Here is a 17,640-nt window from a genome sequence, read left to right as displayed (position 1 = left end):
GCACTACTCCTTTCTCAAACTGATTGCTTAGATATATAGATCTCTTTCTCTAGCAATGGAGGGGCACTCTTGCACTATTGAGCAGCAAAAATGGGACAGAACAGAAGCCACCCAGAAAATTTATGGTATAAAAGGTTTGAGAATTTCAGGCAGTAAAAGTTATGGGACGAAACAATTAAGTCTATCCTTTTAAAATATTTCAATTGAACATAATAAAATGAAAAAATATAAAAGGAAACAAAAAGTGCCCTAATAAAAATATGAAAAAAATCTATAATTCTTTATATAGTTGTCTAATACAAAGGTATATAAGTAAAATTATTGTTATTGTATATTTTTTAAAAAAATAATGTTTATTACCTTTTCCAACAATTTAAACACTACAAAAAATAAAAACAATACAATACAATACAAAAAGGGAAAAAAAGAAAAAGAAAAACGCTACATTACACTAACAAAACACTAACATTAAACAAACACAATTTAAAACACATCAAATAGTTTCAATAAATTATTGTTATTATACATATACATTTACGTATAACTTACTATATATTTTAAATGAATACCTTCAAAATGTCATTATATTTGTCCATATGCAGTCTATGTCTATAAGCTATTGGTTTGTATGTTGCAAGAGTTGTCATATCTTCTATCCATTGATTAAAGGGGAGCATATATTTATCTTTCTAGAGGATCAATATAAGTCTTTTAGCTGTAGTGAGGGCGTGGAGAATCCATTTATGTTGACTAGCTGTCAAATTACACATCGTAGTAATACTATCCTCTGGCAATACAGTACTAGCTTTCCCCCCAAAATAATATTTATACAATCTAGTACTTTCTCCCAAAACTTCATAAGTGTAGAACATTGCATAAACATTTGTTTCAAAGAAGCATTTTCACATCTCCAACAGCATGTTGTTGTATATGGTCCCTTTCTATACAGATGTAACAGTGTCCAATAAATTTGAAGTAATAGTTTTTCTAGCATAAGACGTAATTTAAAACCCATTGACACCTTTGTTACAGAAGCTAAAACACTCTTTCGCTGTCTAGGTAATATAGGAACCTCCAATTCTTTATTCCATTTGTTTCTTAGAGTCTGCATATCAAATTGATTTATTGATACCAAATATCTATAAAAAGTAGTCACCAGCTTTTTAGTCTCAAAGGGTTTAAACCAATTGTTCTATTATCTCTGGTGTCTTAGACGCTTTGAAAGCTGTTGGTCAAAACAGGGTTATTAACAAATGTTGCAACTGCAAATATTTCCATTGGGCCACCTCCTAAGTGGCATTTATCTTTATAACACAGCAAATGTATAGAATTGATCTTCCTCATCTATCAATTGATCCAGAGTCATAATTCCTGCATCCATCCAATCCTTCCATACTACAGTTTTCAGTAAAGTCTATCCTGAAACAGTATTGAAATCAGGATTGTATATAAGTGTCCTGATAGCACCATGAGCACAGATAATCATTAATGCACAATTAAAAGGCTGTCTGAAGGAGTTATCAGATAATTATCACTCCTTCCATCATTTTGGGGTTATATATCCAGCACCACTTAGCACACACGCCATTCACTGTCAAGAGTTGAAAAGGGTGGATTTTTCCTTCACTGTTTCAATATGTTTTATGAGTGAAATAGGAATTCTATTTTATGAGTGAAATAGGAATTCACATTAGTGATTGTACATATGGGAACCAGACAGTGGTAATTACTCCAGATGCTTAACATGGAATACAACACTTTGGGTGGTCCTGGGCAAGATAAAGCAACTAACAAATTTAAATAGTAATAATAATAATCCAATGAAAGCTGTACGAAAGAAATCCTAATTTAACACACTTAATCAGCAACTTTAGAAACCCTTTTGGAAATTGCTTATACAGTGGTACCTCGGTTTTCGAACGTAATCCGTTCCGGAAGACCATTCAATTTCCAAAATGTTTGAAATTCGAAAACTCAATATGGAAGCCACATATCATGTTCGACTCCTGAGACGTGTTCGAAAACAGAAGCATTTATTTCCGGGTTTACAGTATTTGAAAACCGAAACATTCGTCAACGGAGACGTTGGAAAACCGAGGTACCACTGTACTTTATTTTTCTCCTGAGAGAATCTACAGCAAAGTGGGCTAACCTGTGGCCCTTCAGATTTTGTAATACCCCCAACTCCCATCAGTTCTAGTCAGACATGCCCTATGGTTTGAAGTTGTGGAAATTGTAGTCAGACAATGCCTGAAGAGCCACAAGTTCCCTGTTCCTAGTTTACAGAAAGGTTACATCCTTGATAAGGTTGATCTCTTAGTTGTTTATTCATGTGCCTATTACATGTTTAATATTAATTAAAATATTGTGTTGTAGGGTGTTACTGTTCACATCTAATACTGTTTTCTCATTGACCAAAAAAAGGGCTCCCCTCCCCCCACAATGCTAGATGTAATTTCATTACAGAATTATAAAATACAGAGTTATCTCCAGGGTAACACTATTGAAACATCATGGAGACTTGTCTTCTTGACAATGGTTATTGACACTGTAGACTAAATTTCCAAACAACAGGCCTTTAAGTGCATGCAGGTTTTACCTGAGGTAGAGAATGGAGAAATGTCAGCTTTTCACACACGCAGAGCGTACTGTTATTTTAGGAAAGTATAATTTTCATCAAGTTTCATACGAACAGCTGATTACAGTTGATTTAGGAATGCCTTCCCTTCCAGTTTGAAATGTCTCACATATTCCAATGAGAATATGAGGCATGCAACAGTTTAAAAATGTAAGTAAATTACAACAATGACCGTAGAACTAAATACGAAAAATGTAATCTAAAAGCCTCACAACTGCTGCATGCCTCGAGTAGGTCATGAGCCTTCGATATGCTAGATACTGTCGCTCAGCTACTTTGTCAAATGGTATCTGCTAAACTTAATGTGCCCTCTTCTACAGCTAGTTGTTAATGAGAAGAGAACTTAACCACAAGCCTGTGTTTGGAGAACATGCTGAGCCACACTCTGGTTTAACTCAATGTGGTGTGGGAGGAGAAATGACCATGGAGGAGCTAAGCTGCTGCAAGGTCCTCCCTGGGATATTGGCATACAAAACAGACCGTTGTATACTGGCTCATCAGTATCCAAATGTTTACAGTGGTACCTCAGGTTAAGTACTTAATTCGTTCCGGAGGTCTGTTCTTAACCTGAAACTGTTCTTAACCTGAAGCACCACTTTAGCTAATGGGGCCTCCCGCTGCCACCGCGCCGCCGGAGCACGATTTCTGTTCTCATCCTGAAGCAAAGTTCTTAACCTGAAGCACTATTTCTGGGTTAGCGGAGTCTGTAACCTGAAGCGTATGTAACCTGAAGTGTATGTAACCCAAGGTACCACTGTATTCCTAAATAAGTCTAGGAGTCTAATGAGACAGAACTTTGCGGAAACCATGCTGGTTCTGCTTCAGCAGGACTTGTTCTTCTGTATGCTTGGTAATTCTATCTTTAATAATGCTTTCCACCAGTTTCGCTGGAACAGATATAACATGTCTGCAATTTCCCGGATCGTTTTTAGTAAAGTTGTCCAGTTGGCCACTTTCTAACCCTCACGGACAGAACCTGAATCGGGGGGCAAGATGTTGTTGATGACTGTGATCATCATAGCTATTTCACCTATTTGGTGTCCCTCAGCTGGTCTCCACTCTGTTTTGTTTCTTGCTGCGTCTCCCCAGTAGCCATATATATCTGGGGCACCTCATTTACTGCTGTTGCTCTCTGCTGTGAGATACTGTTGCTCCCCACCAATTTCAAATATGCAAGGAGCAGGCATGTGTGTTGTAGATGATACCACAATTCAGCGAGACTTACTCCCAGTTAAGGGTGGTTAGGATTGCAGCCTTAATTGTGAACAGAATAGCTTTCTTTTGTAGTTCCTTTTTCATGCTACAAAACAAAGCAATGTTATAAGTAGTCCAAAGGACAGCGGAATTACAAATTACCAGAATGGTAGAGCATGAGATTCTTAATCTCAGGGTTGTGGCTTCATGCCTCACCTTGGGCAAAAGATTTCTGCATTGCAGTTGGTTGGACTAGATGACTCTTATGGTCCCTCTATACAGCATGTCCCCTTTTTGACTCTTCTCACATATAGGTAACGGTAAAGAGACCGCTGACCATTAGGTCCAGTCATGACCGACTCTGGGGTTGCATGCTCATCTCGCTCTATAGGACAAGGGAGCTGGCGTTTGTCCGAAGACAGCTTCCCGGTCATGTGGCCAGCATGACTAAGCCGCTTCTGGCGAACCAGAGCAGCGCACGGAAACGCCGTTTACCGTCCCGCCAGAGCAGTACCTATTTATCTGCTTGCACTTTGACGTGCTTTTGAATTGCTAGGTTGGCAGGACCAGGGACCGAGCAACGGGAGCTCACCCTGTCGCGGGGATTTGAACCACCGACCTTCTGATCGGCAAGTCCTAGGCTCTGTGGTTTAACCCACAACGTCACCCGCGTCCCATCTTCTCACATATATACACACATATATGTACACTCACTTACACACTGTCATGGTTCCATTGTGTGGTGAACATCACCATTCTTATTTTAAGGATCTTAGTTCAGATATTTAGATGCAATATATAAACAAGAGAGGTGTGCGTTCGTCTTTAAGAGCCACCAAGAGCTGTTTTGCTTCTGCAGAAGTCTCAGGATTATTATGTATTCTGAGGCAGATGTAATTGGGTTTCATCCTGCTTCTTCCCCCATCTTTCCTCAATAGTGGCTTCAGTTCTGGAACAGATATTTTGCTCAGTCCAAGATTAAAAAAGAAAGAAAGAAAAAGTGTCGGGGAGCATATTGTAGTTCTGAAACACCTGCCAGATGTCTTCTACCTCCAGGCTGCAACTCCACTCATTCCATCTTCCTGTTTCTTGTGCACGTTTTGAGCATCTCTCTAGAGGCAAGCCATTATCTCTTTCTGTCTCTCTCTCTCTGTCTCACAGGTAGCAACATTTTCTCTCTCTCCCTTCCCGAGAAGCTCAGTTTAAGCTGCCACGTCTATCTTTTCAGTAACATCTCTGTGTGTAGTACATCAAGAGTTCTATTTGGAGTGTGTGTTTTTTCAGTAATTTACAAAAGCAATTTAAAATGGTTTCTTAATTTTAGAGCAACAGGCACAGTTTGGTTAAAACTGAGCAAGAAATTCATGTATGGAAGGTCTGTGGTTAAAAAAAACAAACCCTATCATGATTGAATGTGGGAATAGTGGACAATTAGTTATTCAAAAATTTGCTGTGGTTACTGTTATACGTTATTAGTACATTGATATGTACATATAAGCACGTAACAGTTTATAATAGTGCATTTGAAGTATTTTTATTTGCTCCTGTTTTTATTCTGGCTGGCTGCATGCTACATTGCAGATACTAAGCTCGGGTAAATTAAAAATGTTCTCTAGGGTCTCGAGAAAAATTAGACTTATATGCAAAGGCTATTTTTAATTTCACCAAATTGCTTCTTATAATCCCAACATCCATTATATTCCCTACTGAAAGTATATGCCATATCTTAAGGAGAAAAAAATATAAAGTGTATGCTGTACGGAAGTTAGCAGATGGGGTCATAAATGGACAGATATAATTTCACGTGATGAAAAAGGGGAAATAGGTTGTTGTAGTTTTTTTACTGCTGGGGGCTTGTGCAGGGGATGAGTTCAACTTTGAGATTTATAAATTGACTTAACTGCCTCAGAAAAGAGGATATAACAGGAACCATCCTTTTCTCTGCTTCCCTTACCCCCCTGCTGCATCCCAGGGAGTATTGTTTCATATTAGCAGGACAGGGAGGCTTCCAATTCACCATCTGATTGGGCTTTATGGGCCCAGTTCCAGCTGTTGTGGCCTGAGGATGTGGACAGTGTGCTTGTAGCTGTCCAGCCAACTGCATGGCACATCACGGCTGATTCGAGGTAATGAAAAAGGCTGACTGGGTGTGCCATTGCAGGGTTAAGTGGTACCTACCACTTTTGAGAAGGTAGTAGTGTGTCCACTTCTGGGGGGAAAACCACTCTGGATCCAGAGTGCTTACTGGGAACAAAGCCTGTTTACTGGGTCAACGAGCAGTGGTGGTCGTCGCATGACCAGAGGCAATGTCAGGAGAGGGAATGTCCTTCGGGTGCATGGGATGCTGGGAAAGCCCACAAAATTTGAATCAGATTGGGCCAATCACAGGACAACTTTTGATTTAAACGGCCCAATTGCGGGCCATTGTAGGTGAGTCATTTGAGGTGGACTTGAGTGAAGCCTTATCCTGCCTGGCTTCAGACAGGTCCGCCACCTTTCTATTTAAACTGTCTGCGCTTGCACTTGCATGGTTCAAGTCTTGGATGGCAGAAAAAGGCATTGGGTTGGATCCTTAGTCTTGCAGAGGAGGTAGGCCAGGACCCCACTCCTGTTTCAAAGTATCAGGGTACACCATTATAGGGGTCCAAGGGGAAGGGTTCTGTCTGATGCACAGACAGGGGCTAACAAGCCATAGAACTCCCAAAGGGCATCCTGGAAGGATTGCCCAGATAATAATGCACACCATAGCACGATCCTACATCCTGGATCGACCCTGAAGGAATTATCACCCAGCAAACAGAAGTTGTGGCCAATTTGATTCCAAGACATTGTTTTGTCATTATTACTTTTCTCCAAGAGCCCAACCCTGACAGATCCTGTCACACGGCATCTGGAACCGCAACTAATACCTAATTGCTAATATCTCTTTGGGGTTCAGGTAGGAAGCTGTATTGGTCTGATGCAGTCAAGATATATATTTGTGTGTGTGTGTGTGTGTGTGTGTAAAGGGACCCCTGACCATTAGATCCCGTCGTGACCGACTCTGGGGTTACGACGCTCATCTCGCTCTATTGGCCGAGGGAGCCGGCGTACAGCTTCCGGGTCATGTGGCCAGCATGACTAAGCCGCTTCAGGCGAACCAGAGCAGCGCATGGAAATGCTGTTTACCTTCCCGCCAGAGTGGTACCTATTTATCCACTTGCACTTTGACATGTTTTCGAACTGCTAGGTTGGCAGGAGCAGGGACCGAGCAACGGCAGCTCACCCCGTCGTGGGGATTCGAACCACCGACTTTCTGATTGGCAAGTCCTAGGCTCTGTGGTTTAACCAACAGCGCCACCCGCATCCCATAATGTCCAGTAGCACCTTAGAGACCAAGATTGTTCTTGCTATAAGCTTTCATGTGCATGCACACTTCTTCAGATACCTCTTTGGGGGACATCTGGGGGGGGGAGCATCTATTTCCTCAAGCTACAGTAACTATAATATGTTGTTTTTATTGCATATTTAGCTGTTGTTTTCTATTGAATTGTTTTATTGCATGCCATATTAAAATGTGCTAAAATGTGAATTGGTAGGTGTGTTAAATTGGTAGATGTGTTTAAAAAAATAAAAATAAAACTAATGTAAGGCAATCAGGATTGCATATTCAGTCATCTGTCATGGATGCTTTGGAATAGATTACCATCAGGGCCTCTTCCAACTCTACAATTCTGTGATTCTATCTTGGTATTGTATTCTTGACAATATAAAAATACTTTGAATAAACAAATATTAACAGGGGCATAACTTGTCAGCTTGGTAATTATTCTCACCTGCTTGACATAGCTACTGCATTTTTTTAAGTGCCCAAACTGAGCTCCATTTTGGGATTCGGCAAACCTAGTTTGTCTTGCTTGGCATGTGTATTGCTGTGTCTGTAACCTGGGCAACAACAGGAGGGAACCAGTCAGGTTTCCCCAAAGACATGTCTGGTAGAAATTTTATCTTCCTGTTATGACTAATGATTCCATGTGAGTGCCTGATTCTACTCACTCTGTATTAGCTTTAGGAATCAGCCCATCTTAAAATAAGCTTCCATTAGCTTTTTGTAAACCCGGCCTCTTACACTCTCAGCTTATCCCGTATATTAATTGATTCATGTCACAAGGGAAAGGTAGACGTCCTTTTCTCAATCTTGAATGGCTTTGGAAATACAGTGGTACCTCTGGATACGAACGGGATCCGTTCCGGAGCCCTGTTCGCATCCAGAAGTGAACACAACCCGCGTCTGCGCGGGTCGCGACCCACTGCTTCCGCACATGCGCGTGACGTCATTTTGACCGTCTGCGCATGTGTGAGCGGCGAAACCTGGAAGTAACGCGTTCCGTTACTTCCGGCTCGCTGTGGAGCGCAACCCGAAATCGCTCAACCTGAAGCAACTTCAACCCGAGATATGATTGTAAGTGGGTCTAGCTGTGTTTCCACCCCACCCCCCTTTGACACTTATCCTTCCTAGGACATAAGTTCCAGGTCCCACTTATTATGATGATGATGATTATATTTTAGCATGTTCAACAATGCAGAAATAATATAACAAGATACAAAAACATATGATTGCTAAGGAGAAAGGGAAATAATAATTGACACATGAGAACAAATCACTCCCAAAATACAGTGCCAACATGTTAGTCACAGGTGTTAAGCTACCTATGTTCAGTAAGATAAGACAGCTTTACAGTGATTGGGTTGGGTAGCATTCTGTTGGCCATTTTCCATCAGAGAAAGTAAAGAGGTGCCAATTGCAAAAAGAAGTTGTAGTTTCAAGTTTAGCCATATTTTCTTACTGCTTTAAGTAGATCAGTTTGCTTTTCTATTACAACAGGGATGACTAACGTCTGGGTTTCCAGATGTTGCTAAACCACCATTCCCTTTATCCCAACCATTTATCGCAGCGGCTGGTGCTGATGGGATTTGGAAACCCAACAGCATCTCAAGGCCACCTCTTCATTAGAAGATGCTACCAGACCTCCATACCATGATGCCAGTAGAGGACTGTATTTTTGTACCCCTGTATTAAAATTTCCTGTTCCTTTCTGAGATGTGTGTTTTTGTTTAATAGCACACACACACAAACTTGAGAGGTTGTATTTTCAAGCAAGTAGACATTTCACCTTTCCATTTCCCCCCCTTTGAAATGCACACCTGAGTGAGTGTTTCTAGCAATTTACCTCTTTCATGTGTCCCTCGTTTAATTCAAACAAGCATCTGAAACATGAAAGCTAAGTACAGCATAATGCAATTACTTTCTGTGATGTTTGTTGAGTGTTTTATGAAGCCCGTCTCTTTACAGTGGTCAATGAACATAACATAATTGGATCTAAAAAGGGTGCTACTGTGTTCCAATGTGCACATAATGTTCCCTTTTTATAATGTTCAATAATTAAGACTTCTGAAAATACAAAGCAAGCATTTATATAATCAAGACAAGAGATGAGTAACTATTCCAAAATAGCATTTTGTTTAGTAGCAAAAATAAACCAGGGTGTTGTTTTCTTTAAGCTTTAAAATAGGATAAACTGGAACATTACAAAGGTTGTTCTTTCTCCCAAGTTGTAGCTCCTGGTACTGAACTCCATTATTGGGTATTATGATTTTATTTTAACTTAGTATGTAGCTTCTTTCTGGTTGAATACATACTAGCTTAGGATCCTAATAGGCTAGATATGTGTATTAAAGTTTACTGAGCCATTAAGACCCAGGATATGTGATGCATTCTCTGTAGATGCATGCCTGAAATAAGAGTAAACTTTGGTTCATGCGTAGAATGTCCTTATTTCCTATTTGCCACTCCAGCGAATATCATCTCTGCAGAAATGAGCCCCTGACCAGATCAGAAACCACACACTAATATAGATGTGTTAGGAGTATTTTTGAATAGGAATCCAGCACTTAGTTACATGGTTCTGTGCCTCTTGAAGTTGGTTGGTGTTGTAACTTCAGAAAGCAGACGCACCAATTTGGAAAATGAATTTACACAAACACGCAAAATCCACTTTTAATTATTAGAGTGACATTTTTTCAGATGTGTAAACTGAAGCCAAATTCAGATTGTTGGAGACTTTGAGCTAAAACCATAAGTTGCTAAATGTGGTGTTCTCATGGTTAAAGGCAGAGGTCTGCAACCTAAGGCCCATGGGCCACAAGCAGCCCACGGGGGCCGTTTAACTGACCCATAGACTCCCACTGCCCGCTCGGTCAGATCCTGTGCACCGCGCTAAACTGGGGCGGAGCAGAGCGGGGACCGCCTTCCGCGACTCTGGCCAGCTTCCCATTGGCTGTAGGAAGCTCCTGCAGCCAATGGGAAGCTGTGCACGCCTCCTCCGTGCTGGAAGGAGCACCGGAAATAGTGTTTGTTTGTTTGTGCCCAAGCCACAAAAACTTTGCCAACTCCTGGTTACAGGTGTATATTTTGAGAAAGGGAAAGGAAGAGGCAGGGTAAGAAAGAATGAGGGCAAGCAGATGCAGGCTTTTCTGCTGTTCTAGCAGAGAGAAGTTTGCACACTGATTCTGGAGACAGCCAAAGGACACTCATAATGGTCTCATTCGCACATAACGTTCTATCAAACCATGGCTTAGCACAAACATGCTGGCTCCCAGGGTCTTTGCTCCTCCCCAGTCTTCCCAGCTCAGTTTGGTGCTTAATGTGTCATCCAAACCCAAGTTCATGGTTGATCTAGGGTTGCCATATTTCAAGAAGTGAAAATCTGGACACAGACAAATTGTTTGAGCTTTTTTTTTAATAGAAAAAACCCAAATTTTTGAGGTTTTGGGGGTTATGTTGCCCCCCTCCGGGACATCACTTTCATAGTTTTCCTTAACCATGATATGTAGCCAACAACAAACAAGCTTATGTGTTAAGGAGGAGCTTCACTGTGATTGTGGGCTTGGATGATACACTAAACTAAACCTTGGCTTAGCTGCTACAAAGCATTCACCTAAAAGGAGCAAAGCAATTGGGAGCTTCTCTCTGGGAGCCAGTAGGTTCGCGTGGTCGCAGCAAACCATAGTTCGGCTTATTATTATCATGTGTATATTGTTTATTAATTTATATATTGCTTATATGCCAAAATTACCTAGACATACCGTATCACATGAACTAGGCCAGTGTCTGCCTTCTGGCCTAGGAGGAGCAAAACCAACGGAACCAAACCATTCATGTTCACATAGTTCACTGGTAGCGTTACAAAAAGGACTTGGTTGGTTGGTTTTTCATCTCTGAAAGCCTCCTATTTTTGCCCCCTGGCAAATATACAGGGAAGAGCAGGAAAGCCCAGCAGTTATCATGTTGAACATTTAGTTTTGTGTGATTGTTTATACAGAGCTGTCTCTGATTATGCCGCCACTTCATGATTAGTGAACCTTGCCCTTTTCAACACTTTACAGTTTCTTTTAACAGCTTTAGCTTTAAAATATTTCCATCATAAGCACTTTTGCAGCCAACTCCTATAGTGTGGTTCTGCATTATTGGTTCAGTTTTAGGGATTGTTGAACATTAAATACTAAGACCTCTTTTGCAGTAACTTGTCGCAATCCACTTTTCAAGAATGTCCAAATGCAATGGGCTTGGGGCTTTGTTCATTTTGGTTTTCATATTTTGGAATGGAACCAAGCACAACTTGTTTGTCTGAACATATATTCAAGCTTCAAAATGTAATTTAACGGGAAGCATGAAATTAAGGGTTGCATCCAACTAACGTCTGCTCAGAATGGACTTACTGAAATTAATGGTGCTAGTTTAGCCATGTTTATTAAATTCAAAGTTTACTCTGAGCATGACCAGTGTTGGACACAACCTAAATGGCAAAACATGACGTATGATGGCAAAACATGAAGTCCCCAGTAAATCAATAATTAGATATGAAGCATACGGACTTCTGTGACAGACCAGTATCAGAAACATTACACCAGCATTGTCAAAATTCTGTAGCGAATTGTAGGCTGACAAGTTGTGGCAAGTGTTTAGATTTTTTTTACTGTTGCTTTAAAGCAATGGTGGTTATGTTGTTTATAAATATTAATCATTCCATAAAATAGAACATTATAATTGTTTTGCCTCTGTGTCCAAGTCTGGCTAAATGCAATATGAATTTATATATATTTATAAAATATTACAAAAACATGTGAAAAGTTATACAGATGCCGTTTATATTAGCCTAAAGGGGATGTAAATATGTACTATTTTTTGGCAAAGGGTGTTTAAGGTGATAACAGAAATCACTGGGTTAAAGCTAACCAAAAGTCCAGAGGTAGCATTACTATCAATTTATGATAGGATGGAAGGTTCACAGGCTATGAAGGACTTGCTCACAAATTTAATGAAAGCCGCACAAATTCTTATAGCTAGAAAGTGGAAGGGCCAAACAGAATATAAAATGGAAGACTGGAAATAAAGAAGTGTGGGATATATCTATTAATGATAAATTAACGTGCCATTAAGGTAAGACAGGGAATATGCAGGAGAAATGATTTTGAGGAGATATGGAGGGTGTTTGTAGAATTTGTACTGTTAAAACGGAAAGAGGTCAAACCATTGCAAGAGGTGTTGAAATTTTGGGATGTTGTATAGTTACAATGGAATGGTCTCAGTGGTGGGGTGCACATCATCATCATCATCATCATCATTATTATTATTATTATTATTATTATTATTAATTTTTTTTTAAGTATTGTGATACTGAAAAACAACAGCAACATATATATAATTAGTCTAAATACGCAATGTATTGTCTTGTTCCCTGACAGACGCCTTGCATTTCAAAGACAGAGAATCAGCCACAAGGATTAGCAACCAGCGTCAGGTGGGGACAGACACCCATCAATCAGTCTACCCCCTGGGACACAGACGAACCCCCATCCAAACAGATGAGGGAGACTGAAAACCCAGGTATTCTTTCAGCCTTATTTGTAATTCTGTTGGGTGGGTGGGTGGGTGGGTGGGTGGGTGGGTGGAGGGATTGTTCAAAGCAAATTCAATATGCTTTCTCCAATTACCTCTCTAAATAAGACTTTATCACGAGTCCTTTTTTCATGCTACAGCTGGCTTTTCTTTCTAGTTGTAAAGACCCCCTCAGGTTACTCCTATGTCAGGGTTAATATAAATGTATTAAGATGCCTGCAAGTTCATTAAAGCATTTTCTTTTCCCTTCTCCACCAGGGTAGAAAACAAACAAACAAACACACACACACAGAAAAAACTCGCCACTGCATAATATGTTAAGAACTCCTTTTATGTCCAGAGCCACCTGAAATGATTTCCAGCTTCCAGACACATATCATACAATGTGCAGCTATGCCAGACGCCTAATTACAATCTCTTTGTAGTGGCTGCAACACGGTTATTATACGCGCCAAGTGTTTGTCAGGGAGCCATGAAAACACGTTGGGGAAAGAGGATAATTTTCTTGGAAGCATATACTTAAGCTACACAAAGCTGCAAAGTGCATAACATTGTAAACATTCTGTATTGCTAGCTGATCGCTATTTTCAACATTTGCACTCTCCTGCCATGTCGTAGTCCTTCCAGGCACTTGCCAGTTTGGAGTGGTTCCAGATCCGTCTCCCCACCACCATCTCCTTTGGGGTTGCAGGAGGGACGGGCTCAGCAGGGGAAATTGAATATTAGCAGCATTGTACAGAGAGAGAGTATTGGACCTTCCTTTTCCAAAAATTGTTCTTATTGCTAGCTTTCCTTTTTCCAGGTACAGCTCCATGGGTTACAACAGTTGCAGCAGGTAGCCAGCCAACTCTTATCACTCATTCTTATGGGATGACTCAACCTCCGACCTTCAGCCCAGCCGTGAACGTCCAAGCCCCTGTCATTGGAGTTACACCCTCACTCCCTCCTCACGTTACCCCCCAGCTTCCATTAATGCCAGCTCATTACCAGCTTCAGCAGCAGCCTTCACAGCCTCTGAGTAACATGGTTGTGAACCTGCAAAGCCAGCCTCTGTACACTAACAGCCATCCCATTACAATGTCTTCTATGACCGGGGTTGGTCAGGTGACTCACCCGGGCCACAGTGCAGTAGGGAACGGTCATATGACTTGTCCTATCCTGCCTCCACCACCACCTGCTTTGCCTTCAGCCGCCCTACCTAATAGCGTTCCGGCTACCAATGGGCAGGCAGCTCCTCAGCTTCCTCCTAACCAGACGGGCAGTCAGGACAGCACAAATGGCGTGCAGATGCTACGGACGGTTGGTGTGGGAAAGTACGAGTTTACGGATCCTTGGCATCCAAAAGGTAAGTTAGCCCAGAATTCCTCATGCTTTCCATGCTTTGTACTTTGCGCTCTGGGATAGAACATGAGTTCAACCAAACTGTGGGAGGCAGTGGAAGACAGGAGTGCCCGGCGTGCTCTGGTCCATGGGGTCACGAAGAGTTGGACACGACTAAACAACAACTTTGGGATTATGTGTACTTTGGGGACGTAATGTGTCAACAATGTTGAAGTTCTGCCAAAAACCCTACATAAGAGGTGGCCTTGCCAGTTAGAGTGCTCACAGTGCTGGTGTTCCTCTGCCAGTATTCCAGCACCGGTTTCCTGTCTTGTGTTCTGTGGCAGCTTTTCATAAAGATGACAAACTCCTTCCTCTGAGAAGTCGGGGGAAACTATGCACTGGTTTCAGCACTGAATGACACTTGCTAGGGTACCTCGAACAAGCAAAGATACACATCTCAAAGTGCATGAGACAGCTGTCGCTTGTTGCCTTAGAGTCCCGTCCCCCCCCCCCTCGTGAGGAACACTTACGTAAAAACCACCCCACTGTCTTTCTAGGTTAAGTTGTGGCTTTTGAGCCAGTATTTTTATATGACACTTGATAATTTCCTCCTATTCAGCGTGGTGTGTGTGTGGACTGGGCTAACATTCTAGTTGGCTCTGCACACTGGGTTGGGTTAGCCAACCCAACAAGAGCCTCTAAGGTGGTACTTCAGAGTGTGTTGATTGAAATTGACCTGTGATCTGGTACTAACTCTCGCAGGCCAGGAGCAGTAGTTATTTGATCCACAGAACCGAATGCATCTGATCCATGCTGGGAAGTTAGGATGGCAGGAAATCTGCACTAGAAAATCCCATAGGGGTTCTGCATGCTTCCCTCCCGCACACTTCTATTTCCCTCATATTGACTTCACAGCCCACCCCTCAAATCTGCCCCAGGGACAAAAAAAAAAAAAAAAAAGGGCGAGAATTGTGTGGGTTGTTGTGTAGTGCTCTGCATATACCTTGCTGACAGTCCACTATGTGAACATTAAGTGTGACATTGCATGCTAAGTTTCTTTTAGTTTACAGTATTCCCTTGTTATGTTCTCTGGGAAACTCTCAGTCTGATAAGAACACAGTGGCTTTCCCTGACCATGTCGTTGAAAATACATTTGCTTTCTGAGGGAAGGTTAGGCTTGTGGGATGATGCTACATTATTTAAAACAAAAAAACAGAGCAGCTCACATCACCTGTTACATGCAGCCATATCCGCAGGGACAAAGCATGACTGTATCTCACGCTAGGTTGAGATTACCCTCTGGAAGGTAACAAGCGAAGAGGTGCTTTGACTTGCTTCTGTGAATGCTAGGACAGCTCTTTAAATGTGCTGCAGAAATCAGATGCAACCGTGTTGTGTTTGGAAATTCATTCTTCCTCCCAGCACTAGAATGCTGATTTAATTTAATCTTTGTGTGCTCTGTTTTATTTTTCAAATTAACCTGTCTCTCCTTAACAAGTATTTAGTGTTCCCCATATGAAACTGAAATAGAACGGAGCTTAAGAAAAATCTCTTAAGTCAGTATAGAAGACCACAAAGGCTCCATTAAGTCTGCTAAGCTAATTGTACACATGAACAGTGCCCATATGTTTAATTTATATATTAAAATCTTTCGTGTAGCTTGATACCAAAGAAACTTCATTACTATTAAATACCTTTCATTTGCATATGAGGAAATTCATTCCGATTGCCCAGCTTTTAAGAACAGTTGTTTCACACCCTGATTTCTAAAACAAAGTACTCTTGAGTGTTTTCAGGTTTTTCCTTCTTAGAAAATATGAGATGAAGTGACTTTGAAGGATCTTTGCTATCCATATATTTCTTATTATTTCCAAGAAAATTAAGGTCACACCTTATTCCCTTCCTCAGTAAAAAATGTTAAATATAACACCATATATTTCAAATGTTAAAGAGATTTCAGAATCCAAAATTTAAAGAAAATATTGAATATTTTGGCAGGGTGCCTCATTTTGATTCTAGAGTTTTTAATTTATTTATTACTGTCTGTCCAGAAAAAGCATCTTGGAGCAGCTTCCAGGTGTTGAAATCTTTCCTAGAGATAAATAATTTGCCCATCCATTTTTTTAAAAGTTGAGGGTTCGTCATCATGATTCCCATTGTGGTTTTTACCATAAATATCTATAGGCATCTATAGGCCCAAGGTTATGGTCTAAAGGAACATGAGGCTATCCTCTTTCTGAAGCCAAGCAAATCATGGTCTGGATAGTGCCCAAATGGTGCACTATCCGGAAACCACATGTACTTTGTCTTGAGTTCAAATGTAGAGATGAAAGCAGGTATTAGTTTTAACTGATGACAGCTGTCAATGGATTAGCTCTACAGTTTTGCATAAATTGTAAGGTGGGCAGCTGTTTTCCTGTGAGTTAGATTTTACTATCTTCTTATTTATCAGATTTATTTGTTTAATGATAAAGAGAGACAGTGAAACATCCATATATGATTTATTATGTAGGTTTATGGGTGCGTGTTTGCAAATCAGGGTTTACCAATCTTGGGTCGCCGGCTGTTGCTGGACTACAATTCCCTTCATCCATGACCACTGATCCTGCTAGCTAGGGATGATGGGAGTTGTAGTCCAACAACAACTGGAGACTCAAGTCTGGGAAACCCTGATGTAAATAAATATATATACACCCAGAGAGGGAAAGAAATTCTCATTCTTTAAAAGCTTCATTTAGACACTATAATTGTGATTGTCAGGTCTAATGTGGAACAAGCGGATATAAAATCTACTTAAATAGAGGAAAACCTCAGTCCAGCAAGGCAGAAGACTATAAGCACTTGCCATGTTTAGCATGAGATATCCCTCATATAAACCATCTCAAGTTCATAAAAAGAGTGGTTTGATTTCTCTCTCAGGGGCTTTGTGTCTTTAAAGCCTGGCTAATTTCGGAGTTGTGTGTGACAGACAGCTTTCTCTCAGATAGGGAGATTGGAAGCACAGCGACGCAATGTCAAAATGGTTCAAACGTGCAGGGAGAGCTCCTTCACTATCAGTTTTTGAAACGAGCTTTTCTGCCTCATTTTGGGTGAACCTTGGCTGGTGTTGCAAGGAAGTTCTGCTGCAGATGTGCTTTGAGATCCTTTTCATTACGTTCCCATCATTATTCCTCCCACCACACAGACACGCGCTAGCCCCATTTTTGTTTCTGCTTGACAATCCGCCTGGTATGGAGTAATTACTTCACAATTCCCTAAATGAAAAGAACACATCTTGCCAGTCAAAATAAGGGATACTGATGTTTTTATACATCATTAGTGAACTGATTTAAAATTTCACATTTTGTTTTCCCTAATTATGTTTCATTTGGCTGAGCTGTATTCCTGCAGGGTCTGCACTAGAAATGCACTTACTCAAATGTTTCTTCTTAATAGCCTGTTTCTGCTTTACAAGTAAACAAATACATGGCAAAAAATAATAACAATCTCAACCCAATATATAAAGGTTATGCAGAAGATATTCCATTTGCAATAGGTCAATGGTCTT

General features: G+C 40.8%; 1 protein-coding gene and 1 long non-coding RNA gene across 2 annotated transcripts in view; one reads left to right on the top strand and one right to left on the bottom strand.

Annotated features, from left to right (window-relative positions):
- The window catches only part of KLHL29 (kelch like family member 29), a 428,500-nt gene that overhangs the window by 231,186 nt on the left and 179,674 nt on the right, over positions 1–17,640 (top strand). Inside the window, exons 4-5 of the mRNA XM_079969762.1 lie at positions 12,617–12,758; positions 13,573–14,115. Coding sequence (XP_079825888.1) covers positions 12,617–12,758; positions 13,573–14,115 — 685 coding nt within the window. The remainder of the gene's footprint in view (positions 1–12,616; positions 12,759–13,572; positions 14,116–17,640) is intronic.
- The window catches only part of LOC307212786, a 148,089-nt gene that overhangs the window by 98,949 nt on the left and 31,500 nt on the right, over positions 1–17,640 (bottom strand). The gene's annotated exons all lie outside the window — the stretch shown is intronic.

Source organism: Podarcis cretensis (assembly GCF_951804945.1).
Source record: "Podarcis cretensis genome assembly, chromosome: 3".
Classification (NCBI taxonomy): domain Eukaryota; kingdom Metazoa; phylum Chordata; class Lepidosauria; order Squamata; family Lacertidae; genus Podarcis; species Podarcis cretensis.
Note: the sequence above shows the minus strand (reverse complement) of the source record. Positions and strands in the feature narration are given on the sequence as shown.